Consider the following 13,204-nt stretch of genomic DNA (forward strand, 5'->3'; position numbering starts at 1 on the left):
AAGAGACACTTGAAACCTCTTCTAAATTGGAATCTGAGTCCTCCTCATACAACAAATTGTCCTTACCATCCAGTGCATTACTAATGCCACACTTCTTAAATGACTTAACTACTGTCTCAGTTTTCACAACATCCCATGAAGCTTTGACATACTCACAAACTTGCGAAATGCTAGGTCTCTTCCTTCTTCCTGATGGCGTAACCTCAAAATCTTAAGACTGCATCCAGCTGTTCCGCTAATCCTTCATAAATCCCTTAAATGGTTTATTAATACAGACATCTAAAGATTGAAGCTGACTAGTTAGACCTCCTGGAATTACAGCTAACTGACTTTTCAATTCCTTGAATTGATTTTTAACATCTTCTGTTCTGTGAGAACGAAACTGATCCCATACTAGCAAGGCATTCTTCTTCAACAGTCCGCCAGGGCGCCTAGACCAAATTTTATCTATCCATAACTGGAATGCTCTCACACACTGCAAGGAAGCAAGAAAGAAATCGCGTAACTTGGAACAGAGAAAATTTCCAGAAATGAAAGTAATAAAAAACTGAGTATCAGTGTGTAAGACGCATCCTGTTTTTCAGACCTATTTTCAAAGAAAAAAAGTGCGTCTTATATGCTGGCAAATACAGTAAATATAAATAGATGTGATCTGATCATAGTGCCTGATGGGGTCTTAGTTAAGAATATGACTGTGTTGCACCAACTTGTGACAGTCATCATGCCATATTGAACTGAAAAGTTGATAACTATATGGATGTTGCAATTAGGACAGTTAACTACAGAGCTGGAAATCATCACAAAATCAGTAGAATGCTCTCAATGATCCAATGGTATCTGTTATTAAATAGGAAGGATATCACAATGCATGGGAAGATTTAAGCAGTTGCTTAAAAGAGGTAACATCTGAATGTGTCCCTAGAGTTCAAAGAACGAACAGAGTGGGTATGAAATGTATGTATGTGCAATCTTGTTAAGCAAGAGATCCATAAGAAGATGATGATGTAGAAGGAGTATCATAAGAATAAAAGTACGAATCGGTATGAAATATATCAATTGCAGGCCAGAAAACTTACGAGTATTGTACTAAGCTAAATCAGTGTATAGAAAGGAATTGGCTGTGCAACCTAAAAGCAACCCAAAAGAATATTATCAAATAATATACCGCAAGTTGAAGGAAAAATGGATGTGGAAGAACAACTTTAATGAATGTTCTGAATGAGATTGTTCAAATAATGAGTATGCACTTTGCAAGATCTGTGACCAGGTGTATATAACAAGGTGCACAGTGCCACCACAAAATTGATAAAGATAAAGAGATAGAGGTGCATGAGAATTGAGAATGAGAGATTCAAGAGCTGTTTCATAACCTGGATTCAGTAAAATAGGGTCAGATGAGATATCATGTATGTCAGTGGTTCTCAAACTGTGGGGCATGACCTCTGGAGTGTGAAAACAAGAAGATATGATGAGAACTATTTATCACTAGGCTTTACGAAAACTGTAATCAATAATGAAGAAAGTCTGCAATGTGTAATCTGTTTAAGTATTTTAGCTGCAGATAACAAATTAAAGAGAGATTTTAAAACCAAACATCCTGAGTTTACAAATAAACCAAAAGATTTTTTTGTTAGAAAGCTTAGTGGCTTGAAGTCCACCCAACAGAACTTTGCTAAAACTACAAATGTGACTTCCAAGGCCCTTTTAACCTCTTATCAGGTTTCTCATAGAATTGCTAAATGTAAGAAACCACACAGAATTGCAGAAACAGTGATTTTACCAGCAGCGACTGACATGGCATCAACAATGTTGGGTGACTCTTCTGCTCAACAATTGAAAAATATCCCCATCTCTAATGACACAGTTTGTGGAAGAATTTCAGTATTTTTCTGACGATTTACATCAGCAGTTAATTGAGGAGTTGCGTAACAACTGCTTTGTACTTCAAGTGGACGAAGCGACTGATATTCATCAAAATGCTCGTTTGATTGCATACATTCGTTTTGTTGATAAGTGTAATATGCAAGAGGAATTGCTTTTCTGTGAGCCTATCTTGAAAACAACAACAGCTCAAAGTCTTTTTGACATGATTAATGCTTTTTTTAATATAAATGATATATCATGGGATAAGTGCACTGGCATATGTACAGATGGAACTCGTTCAATGTCTGGAGTCCATGCTGGATTACATGCAAAAATTAAAGCTCTTGCTCCCGAAGCAGTATGGACTCACTGCATGATACATTGAGAGGCTCCGGCAGCTAAAGAACTCAGCCCACCTCTTCATGAAGTGCTGCAGATGATAGTAAAAGCCATCAATGTTATCAAGACAAATCCTCTGAAGTCTAAACTTTTTAAAATGCTGTGTGAGGAAATGGGTACCGAACACACTGCTTTATTGTTTTCTAGTGATGCTCGATGGCTTTCAAGAGGCTTTAAAAATAATGTCTGAGTTGAGACATGAAGTGCTTTGTTTTTTAAATGGGGAAAATCACTCACTGGGAGACAGTTTCAGCAATAAGGATTTTTTATTGAAAATAGTTTACCTCACAGATATATTTGAGAAACTGAATATTCTCAACACTTCAAGGAAATGAGGCAACTGTACATTCTTGGAATACAAAGTTAAGGCATTTCTGAGAAAATTAGAGCTCTAGAGACATAGTATGGAAAGCGACATGGCAGACATGTTCCCTACTCTAGTGTCAATGGTAAGACACTGATAATCCAATGCTTCCAATGGAGATAAAAAGCTGCCTACTTGATCACCTCATAATGTTGAAAGTTCATTTAGAAAAATACTTTTGTGATGATTTTGATGAATTTTATTTGATTAAAAACCCATTCGAAAATGCACCTGGGCCATCATCTCTGAACGTAAATGAGAAAAGAACAACTCATCGATCTCACTAGTGAAAAGTAAATTTAAGGAATTGTCTTTGTCAGAGTTATGGATACATATTGCAAGGAATTCCCAACTTTGAGCCAAAAAGCATTGAAGATCCTTATTCCTTTCGCAACAACTTATTTATGCGAGAAAGGCTTTTCTGCTTTGGCAGCTATGAAGTCAAAGTATCGTTCAAGACTAAATATTGCTAAAGAACTTAGAGTGGGCATTTCTAATATTACAGTATGTTTTGATAAACTTTGTCATCAAAAGCAGGCCCATCCATCACATTAGACTTTGACATTTAAATGTTTGATTATTTTTACATAGAAAAATTAAATACTTGTTACTTATTGTTTCATTTCAATACTTGTTAGTTAAATATAATAAAATTAGTTTAATCCTTTATCCAAGTGTGAGCAAACAAAGTTTGCGCCTGAAAGTATCTTCAGGACTGGGGTAAGGTGGTACAACACCAAGCCAACTCATTGCAAAGGTGGAGCAAGCTACCAACACTCCTATCTCAGTATCTCCTATAATGCAAAATACATCTCCTTGCGGATATGTCTAATGTTATGCATTAAGGGAAGGGCCACTACCCAGACTAGTTTCGACCTTTATTGAGTCTCTTCAGTGGGAGCCAGGCCCAAGTGGAGCTACCAGGCAGAAGCATTAGCAGGTCATCTCAACCTATAGGAGTTGCTTTCAACTTGTTAGTTAAATATTGTTTCATTTCAATACTTGTTAGTTAAATATTGTTTCATTTCAATACTTGTTAGTTAAATATTGTTTCATTTCAATACATATTTTGGTTAATTGCAAGTGTAAAACTAATTTTTATTGTAGGCCTAATATTGTGATACTTTAATTATTTTGTGTCAAAAACTGTTAAATGGTATGTAGAAAACGCAAAATAAATGAATAAAACGTCAAACAGTATGATTTCTATTTCAATAACTAAAAGCAGTGTGTGTGTGGGGGGGGGGGGGGATGACAGTGTTTTCTCTTGTCAGGTGGGGCTCAGAGGCAAAAAGTTTGAGAACCACTGATGTATGTTAAAGGAATGTTTAGCTGAACTGGATTAGCCTTTTCATGTTTATAATATAAATCTTAGCTTAGGAAAGATCCCACAGAAATGGAAAGAATATATATTTCTACTGTACCAAGGTGGTGCAAAAACTGATGTGTCAAATTATTGAACTATCTCTGGAGTGGTGGCGAAGATATTAGAAAATTTGATAAGAACTCGAATAAAGAAATGAATGGATAAACAAGCTACATTTTGAAAGCAAGGGTTAACACTAAAGGGAGGTCATTTTTGAGCAATTTGCTCATATTTTATAAAAATGTTATGTCTGAGTTGAATAAAGGGAATGAATACATTATGATACTGTAAGTTTGCTAAGATATTTGATAGGATATCACATGAAAGACTGTTGTATAAACCAGAGAATATGGGATTGGAATAGAAACTACTAACCTGGATAAACTGCTGATAGACAGATATCAGACATGATTATATGGGGTTGTGAATCAGCCAGATTTAAGGTAACCAGTAGTGGTGTCAAAAGGGATCAGTCATTGGACCATTTTCGTTCAGTCGATACATTAATGATATTGGGAAGGACCTGACAAGAAGTTATTGTTATAATAAATTTAGTTTAATCCTTTATCCAAGTGTAAGCAAACAAAGTTTGCGCCTGAAGTATCTTCAGGACTGAGACAACTTGTGGTAAACGTGGACTAAGCTCTCATCACTTGATTTCTCCCATAATGCAAAGCACATCTCCTTGCAGACATGTATAATGCTATGAATTAAGGGAAGGGCCACTACCCAGACTGGTTTCGACCTTTATTGGGGTCTTGTCAGTGGGCGCCAGACCCAGGTGGAAGCAATAGAGAAGTCATATTTACCGATACAAGTTGCCAAAAGGTGTCTCACCTTATTATTAAATTACTCTGGATTAGAGAAAGATGTTGGAAGTTTTTTTTTCACTTGGTTAGACTATAATAAATTTAGTTTAATCCTTTATCCAAGTGTAAGCAAACAAAGTTTGCGCCTGAAGTATCTTCAGGACTGAGACAACTTGTGGTAAACGTGGACTAAGCTCTCATCACTTGATTTCTCCCATAATGCAAAGCACATCTCCTTGCAGACATGTATAATGCTATGAATTAAGGGAAGGGCCACTACCCAGACTGGTTTCGACCTTTATTGGGGTCTTGTCAGTGGGCGCCAGACCCAGGTGGAAGCAATAGAGAAGTCATATTTACCGATACAAGTTGCCAAAAGGTGTCTCACCTTATTATTAAATTACTCTGGATTAGAGAAAGATGTTGGAAGTTTTTTTTTCACTTGGTTAGACTATAATAAATTTAGTTTAATCCTTTATCCAAGTGTAAGCAAACAAAGTTTGCACCTGAAGTATCTTCAGGACTGGGTCTGGCTCCCACTGATGAGACCTCAATAAAGGTTGAAACCGGTCTGGGTAGTGGCCCTTCCCTTAATGTATAGCATTATACATTTCTGCAAGAAGATGTGCTTTGCATTATAGAAGATACTAAGACAAGTGATGAGAGCTTAGTCCACATTTACCATGAGTTGCCTCAGTCCTGAAGATACTTCAGGTGCAAACTTTGTTTGCTTACAGTTGGATAAAGGATTAAACTAAATTTATTATAGTCTAACAAAGTGAAAAAAAACTTCCAAGAGGTTATTGTTGTTATGATTATTAACATCTGACCTCCAGGGAGTCAAAGGACTCATCGCAGGAGATCAATATCCTCTCCCTCATGCAAAAAGATCATCAAACTGTGCCTTAAAGACATTCACGGTTTCCACAATCACCAATCACTCTCCGTGCAAAGAACCTGCTTCTCAATCCACTGCTCACACCCCTTTTCAGCTTTCAGGGATTTGGCATGTTGTTCTATCCTTGTTCTCTCTATTCTATGAAAAAAACTCCTCCACATTAATCTAGTAGCAATCCTTCACCAAATTATATGTCTCAATCATATATCTTCTATTCACAAGACCGTGCAACTTATATTCTCTCAATCTCTCCTCATATCTAACATTCCACAGACCTGACACTGACTTAATAAACCTTCTTTGGACCCTCTTCAATACATTCTCATCCCCTTGAAAACTAGATAACCATGTCTCTTTGCTTTTGCATGTCAATGTCCACCTTATTATTATCACAATCCATTAGGATGATCTTACAATTATTGAAATGTGACCCCCTAAACCTCACGTGCTGTCCACCCTTACTACCAGGTCTCTCATCTCTTCCACCCCCTTCAAAATTTCTCCATTAATTATATACTCTGTATCCCAACCTTGCCTACCAAAATTTCAGGAACTTGGCCTTCACAACAATAAACTGATAGCTCCATACACTTCTCCAACACCTTAACAACAATTCCAGATACATAGATTGGCTATAATTTGTAGCCCCAGTCTCCCCCCACCCCTCAACTTGTGAAGTGGACTTATTTTTCCCACATTCCATTCCTATGGGACTTTCCCTATTGCAAGACTAATGTTAAACATATGCATCAAAAATGCTGTTAATTCCCTAGAACATTCTTTCAATACACATGGTGATATACTGTCAAGTCCTACTGCCTTATTAATATCAAGCTAACTTAATTTCACATATATCTCCTGTTTATTCACCATCAGTCCATCCTCTGCCATACCATCTACACTGAAGATTGTCAATATGTCACCTTTGGAATGATGAAATATACTGATAAACTGCTCATTGAATACATCAACTATAACCTATGCATTGATTACAAATCTGTCAGTATACATCAACTAGCATCATTCTTCATCGTCTACATGTCACTAACAAAAACACTCAACAACTTTTCTTAGCTTGATTGGCTAAATTTTTCTCATACTGCACTTTACCAACCAAGTCACCTTCTAGTTTACTCTTTGTACTCTTCATGAAAAAGTTTATTACCAATATTCATCTTGTGTTGCCACAATAGTGCCTTCATTATCTTCTTTTTCTTCTTCCAGATTGCCTACTTAATCTCTCCTTGCAAACATGTTTCCCCTACCTTAGTTAGCCTTTTCACCTTTGGAATACACCCAGACATTGCTGCTATTAAATAGCTCTTGATCCCAAGCATTATTTGTCTCCTTTTCAGTCAACTCTTTCCACACCATAGCTCCAAGTTGCCTCAGAGCAGGCTGCTACTTAGTTGTTCTTGGTAAAGAACTCTGGAAAAGACAAGTGTGGTTTTGTGTAATAACTGTGATACTGCTTGCATTTAATATAGTACTGTTTATTTTTGATAGACTAGTGCATCTGTTTACTGTTGGCTTTGTGGATAAGCTAATGACATTTTTTATTGGATTCTTAAATCTTGCCTGAAACAGAACACAATAGTGGAACAAAAAGAGTATACATATCATGTGTCACACAGATCAAATGCTGTAAATGATGCACACTTTTCAAAAATCGTTCAATGTTGTAAGTGCAAAATGTAGGCATGGCAAAATATGAAAGACGTCTTTGTGGGGAGACTGTACAGGAGATGAAAGAAGGTACTGAGTTGTAGAAAGTGTGTTAGACTACAAATTATCAACCAATTTAAAACAGACTGAAGAAAAGAAGGTTAGCCTAAATGAAAGAAATGTAAATGGAACAAAAACTAGTGGGACTGAGGGAGTATAAGAATGCAAGAATGAAGAAATAAGAGTAAGAGAGAGTATGAAAGGAAGCAAATAGAAGTAGGATTAAGGAAACAGAAGAGAGGTGCAGCAGAAAGAGAGACAGTGAGATTATAAGAGCCACAAAGAATGAAATTGCTGGAATGCAAGATTTCAGAAAGAGTTGTTCAAAATGCAAAACAAAATGTGAGGAATATTATTGTTATTATTATTATTACCCCCAAGATCTCATGGAGTCAAAGACTCATCTGGGAGGTCCCTTTATCACACCCACAGCTCATCATACTGTGTCTTAAACACACTCAAACTCATTGCAGACACCACACTCTCAGGCAAGGCATTCCAATCATTTACAACTCTGCACGAAAAAAACCTGCCTCTCACTCCCCTACTCACACCTGCTTTATACAGTTTCCAGGGATGACCTCTGGTTCTCCCCTGATCTCCCACTATTTTCTGTAGAACTACTCCAACATTGATCCTATAACAACCCCTTATCAACTTGTAGGTCTCTATCATATCTCCCCACTTCCTCCTGTCCACCAGACTCTGCAAATTACATCTTCTCAATCTTTCCTCATACTCAACATTCCAGAGGTCAGAAACTACCTTAGTCAGTCGCCTTTGGACTCTCTCCAACATCTCTTCATCCTTCTAAAAACCAGGTGACCAAATCTGGGCACAACAGTCCATGTGTGGTCTAATACAACAGAACAAGAATCTCCCTACTTCTACATGTCAGTGTCCCCTGCATCATCAAGCCTTTGTGTTGTCTTCACAATTCTGGCTATGTGTCCCTAAATTTTAGATCCTTATCCACCATCACTCCCAGGTCTCTTATTTCCTCTACCTCCAACAATATATCCTCACCAAGCATAAATTCTGCATCCCATTTTGTTTTCCAAATTTTAAAACCTTACATTTTGCAACATTGAACTCACATTCCCATTTCCTTACCCAATCACTCAATTTATTCAAGTCTTCTTGTAAGGCCACTACATCTTCACTAGATGTGTATACATTTAGTAAAGATGTAGGCCACATCTTCACATCATAGCATATGGCTTGTATCGAAATCAATGAATCTGCATAAATCCTACATTTTTGGTAGTTGCTTTCTTTGTTGGGTATCGAAGTGTGCTGAATGGCATGTGGCTCAGCAGTATAATTATTGAATTCAAGTGGAATCTAATTATTTGATTTAAGTGAATACAATAGCGGTAAGAAATTGGAGTGATTGTGAATGAGCTGCTGATTGATTTGACTTTCTCAGTTGCCACAGTGTGAGGCAGCATGATGGAGTGCAAACCTTTCATTGAGGACTATTGTTAATTTCAGTGCAGGTAATGTTAACATTCAGTCCAATGCTTGGCATAATTTCTTTCACATGCATACCATACAGGTGAATGGCAGTCTGATGTGTGTAATATTGAGTTTCCCAAATGTAGGGGAAAATCCTAATGCACATAAGATGTTTAGGAAGCATGTTTATTTTTATGGCATAGTTAAGAGTCAACTATTTCCAGCGAAATGACAGCAGGTTCATTTGCTTTGACATAAAGACTTTGAATGAGAAGTGTGTAAAAATTACAGTAGCTATGCATTATTCCATGATATAATATATTAATAATATTGGGGTTGGTTTAGAGGGTAATACTGATTTAGTTGCTGCTACAAGCAAATGAATGTCGATGCAATGTTACCAAGTGTCAAGTTATGCATTTTGTACAGAGAATACAGGCAGAATGTTATATTTATGAGAATCTGTTGGAAACTATGAAACCAGAGACCTAGGTGATAATGGATGGAGAGTTGACAGTTTCAATTTATAGAATTTTCATAAGGCAGCCCACATCTGGATTACTGTGCCCAGATTTGGTCACTCTGTGGATATAGGGGACTCTGTGGATATAGAGAACTTATTAACATCCAGATGATATTTGGCCTATGGAACTGTGCATTTGAGAACAGATTGTTTCTGATATGCACAATCTGTACTTGAATGCTCAGACTGTTCTAACATCGACGAAATATGGTCTTCGGAGTTAGAGAAATATATGGATGAGAGCAGATCTAATAGAAACGTACAATGTGGTAAGGGTAATTTTACAGCATAGGTGCTAAGAAGATTTTGCACGTAGAGGCTGAAGGGAAAACTCATGACCATCCCTGGAAGCTAGGTGCAGTTGTTGTTAGGATGCATATATGGTTCAAGTTCTCATAGCGTGTAGAGAGTGTGTGGAATGAGGTGCCACAAGATGCTGTGGGTGATCTTCAGTTAATGTGTTCCAGGAGAGAATGAGTCTTTAGGCTTCCTGAAGGAGTCCACATAATCTTCTTCTTCTTCTGCAGCTCCCACTTAAGTGGGGTCACTGTTGATGATGAGTCTCCTCCATATCCTCCTGTCTTGGGCTGTCACCACATCCAAGTTCTTCATCCTCAAGTCCTCTTCTACCAGCTCCCTCCATCTCTTCTTTGGCCGCCCAAAGAAGAGATGGAGGGAGCTGGTTCCTCCTTCCTTGCAAAAATCCATCTGCATGACCCTTCTTCCCACATATTCATCCTCCCTCCTCATCACATGACCAAACCATCTCAACATTGCCTCCTGTATCTTCACTCCTAAGCTCATAACTTTCACTGTTCTCCTTACATAGTCATTTCTCAGACGATCCTTTCTGGTCACACCGCACATCCACCTAAGCATTCTCATCTCTTCTACTTCCATCCTGCTGATGTTATGTTTCCTCAGGGCCACAGTTTATATAGCATACATCATAGCTGATCTCACTACTGTCCTATAGATTTTGCCTTTCAGATTGATCGGCACCCTCTTATCGCATAACACTCCAGCCATCTCCCTCCAGTTCCTCCAACCCGCTTGTATCCTGCATTCCACTTCCTTCTCAGCTCCTCCATCTTCTTTCACTGTTGAACCTAAAATATCTAAAGTCCCTCACCTTCTTGATGACATTTCCTTCCAGCTCCAAGGAGTCCACATAAAAAAAAAAAAATTAAAATTAAAAAAAAAATAATAAAAAAATCAGCTAACGCCTTTTATTCCCATATAGGGAGTAGCCAATGAATAGTAATAATTTTAACAATATTATCACTGGATTGAATGGCGATATTCAGTTATTTGAGGATGATGTGAAGCCATGAAGGATGATAAGTAAGTGTGGCTGCTCTGTTGCACTTCAAGAGAATTTGAGTAAGCTAAAAAGGTTGGCATATAAGTGGGGAACTGGCCATTGTAATGTAGTCAAGTGTAAAATTGGAACTGTCTGTAGATGAGAGACTGCAAACATATAGGAACTATATCAAAGGAGATGGAAGGAGGAGAAAGAGAGATAGAGAGAGCTTGGAGTGCTGATGAATAGAAATTTGTAGTTTATGAGATCACATTTCGAAGATGATTTATTTATTTATTTGTATGGGATTCCCCCCCCCCCATTCTGCCATGCCTGAGATCCTGGTTGAGCCCTCCTAATGAGGGATTATGAGGGTAAGCATGTATTTTATGACTAGATCCATGGGCCAGTTTGACTGTTCTGAGGGATGAAAAACCCAAATTTCCTGGTGAAAGAACCCTCTACCTCCATATGAGACCGGCTATCTCACCTTTAGTCAAAAGAGACCAGAAAAGGTTCCTCATGGATAGAAATCGAACCCAGGTCTTTCCAACTGGAGATGGCTTTGTCTATGCCAAATGAGCTAAGGAGGCTTATTTCAAAGATTATGAAGAAACAACAGGGTAAGGATATTACAAGTTTAAAATTGGAACTGTCCATAGATGAGAGACTGCAAACTCTACTGGTAGAACTATACTAAAGGAAGTGGAAGGGGAAGAAAGAGAAAGAGTAAAATAGAGAGAGAGCATGGAGTGATGATGATGAATAAAAATTTGAAGTTTATGAGATCACATTTAAAAGATTTAGGCTTCCTGAAGGAGTCCATAATAAAAAAAAAAAAAAAAAGAAATCAGCTAACGCCTTTTATTTCCATATAGGGAGTAGGCTAATAAAATAAAAATAGTAATAATTTTAACAATATTATCACTGGACTGAATGGTGATATTCAGTTATTTGAGGATGATGTGAAGCCATGAAGGATGATAAAACAAAGGATGATCAAGACAATCAAGACATGAAGAATGATCAAGACAAAGCAGGGTAAGGGCATAATGGTTATGCTATATATCCCCCCCATGATCAGATCATACCACTGCTACTGTGTTCACATTTGGAAGAGAATGAGGAAACTTTAGAAAGGGGGTACAAAGTAGGCAATAAAAACGACATCAGGAATGTAGAACATTAACTATGAAGATGGATTGAAACGTGTAATCTGCAGAGTTTCACAGATAGGAGACAAAGGGAGGATGATATCAAGTCATTATAAGCTGTTCATAGGCATTTTCCTGATAAGCACTGGAAATATTTCTGAAAGAGAAGAACAAGAGGAAGGAACAAGATCAATAATCCATCTCTGGAAGTTGCACAAACAAGTAGGAAGAAAGGAAGTTATTTTTGTATGAATGTATTCTCTGAGAGTTGTCAAAAGTGACTGTGTGAATGCTGCTAAGGAGTGGTACAATATATTTTGCAGTGTCAAAAGCAAAATTCCTAAAATGAGTCACTTGACTCCACAAAAGTCTGATAATAATAATAAGCAACCTCTACAGTGATCACATTCATCTGCTTCAAAGATGAACATGACCAATCAATTTCATCTGTGAAGTAGATGAAATTTATTTAGAGGAACTTACTTTTACTATTTACTCTATTGCTGCAAGTTTCACTTTTTCAAGAAATGTAAAATTACACAAGCACTCATCCTCTTACCAGTAAATATAACAGCACTGCACCTTTTAAAATCAGAAATATAATCTAAAAGCAATAAATTCAGAAATCAAATAACATTTTCAGATCTAAACAAAAATTAGTCAAAGAAAGAAATACCACCAAATAGGAAGAGACAGATACCCTCTTATGCAGAAGTAATTATATGATATTCAAGTGACTGCAATTGACAAATAAAAAGCTTACCATAAAAGTCAAAAGATATAAGAACTTGTGGTTTAAAAAAATAAAAATGGAGTAACACTTACCACAGGTCCAGGTGCACCTGGAGGACCAGAATCACCGAGAGGACCCTAAAAGATTTAATTTTGATTAAGTATTTAATTAGCAATAAAATAAAAATCAGAACATAATTTTGTCTTTATTGTCCTATTTTGAAAATTTTTATTAATCATACATTAAATTATAATTGCTTAAATTGCAAAGTTCACAACCTGCCACAATCAAGGGAGTCATACTGATTCCAATTGGGGGGGGGAGGGATCAATCATCATAGTGTTATGTAATCTTAATAGGGAAATCTATTCAAACTGTGAATGGGTATAATGATGGTTTGGTGATCATTTTACATGAAGTGTGGCTCTCTTGTGATGGAGGTCTAATGTTAATAATAATAATGGTGATCATTATCAGAATGGAATCTGACTCATCACAGAATGTTTATCGAACACTGTTTGAATGATTATTCAAAAAGTGTCTGTCACACCTTTTCTTAAACTTATTATTTGGTAACAAAGCCTCATGGCCACCTCTGAAAATCCATTT

At 37.1% G+C, this 13,204-nt stretch overlaps 1 protein-coding gene across 1 annotated transcript in view; it reads right to left on the reverse strand.

The window, feature by feature from the left end:
• Window positions 1–12,895, reverse strand: part of LOC150095898 (uncharacterized) — a 308,002-nt gene extending 295,107 nt beyond the window's left edge. Inside the window, exons 1-2 of the mRNA XM_090409558.1 lie at window positions 12,878–12,895; window positions 12,688–12,732 (exon numbers count right to left, since the gene is read on the reverse strand). Coding sequence (XP_090265684.1) covers window positions 12,688–12,732; window positions 12,878–12,895 — 63 coding nt within the window. The remainder of the gene's footprint in view (window positions 1–12,687; window positions 12,733–12,877) is intronic.
• Window positions 12,896–13,204: the final 309 nt, after the last annotated feature.

The sequence above is a fragment of the Typopeltis vanoorti genome, chromosome 19, assembly GCF_054136105.1.
Source record: "Typopeltis vanoorti isolate ZY-2024b chromosome 19, IOZ_Tvanoo_1.0, whole genome shotgun sequence".
Lineage (NCBI taxonomy): Eukaryota > Metazoa > Arthropoda > Arachnida > Uropygi > Thelyphonidae > Typopeltis > Typopeltis vanoorti.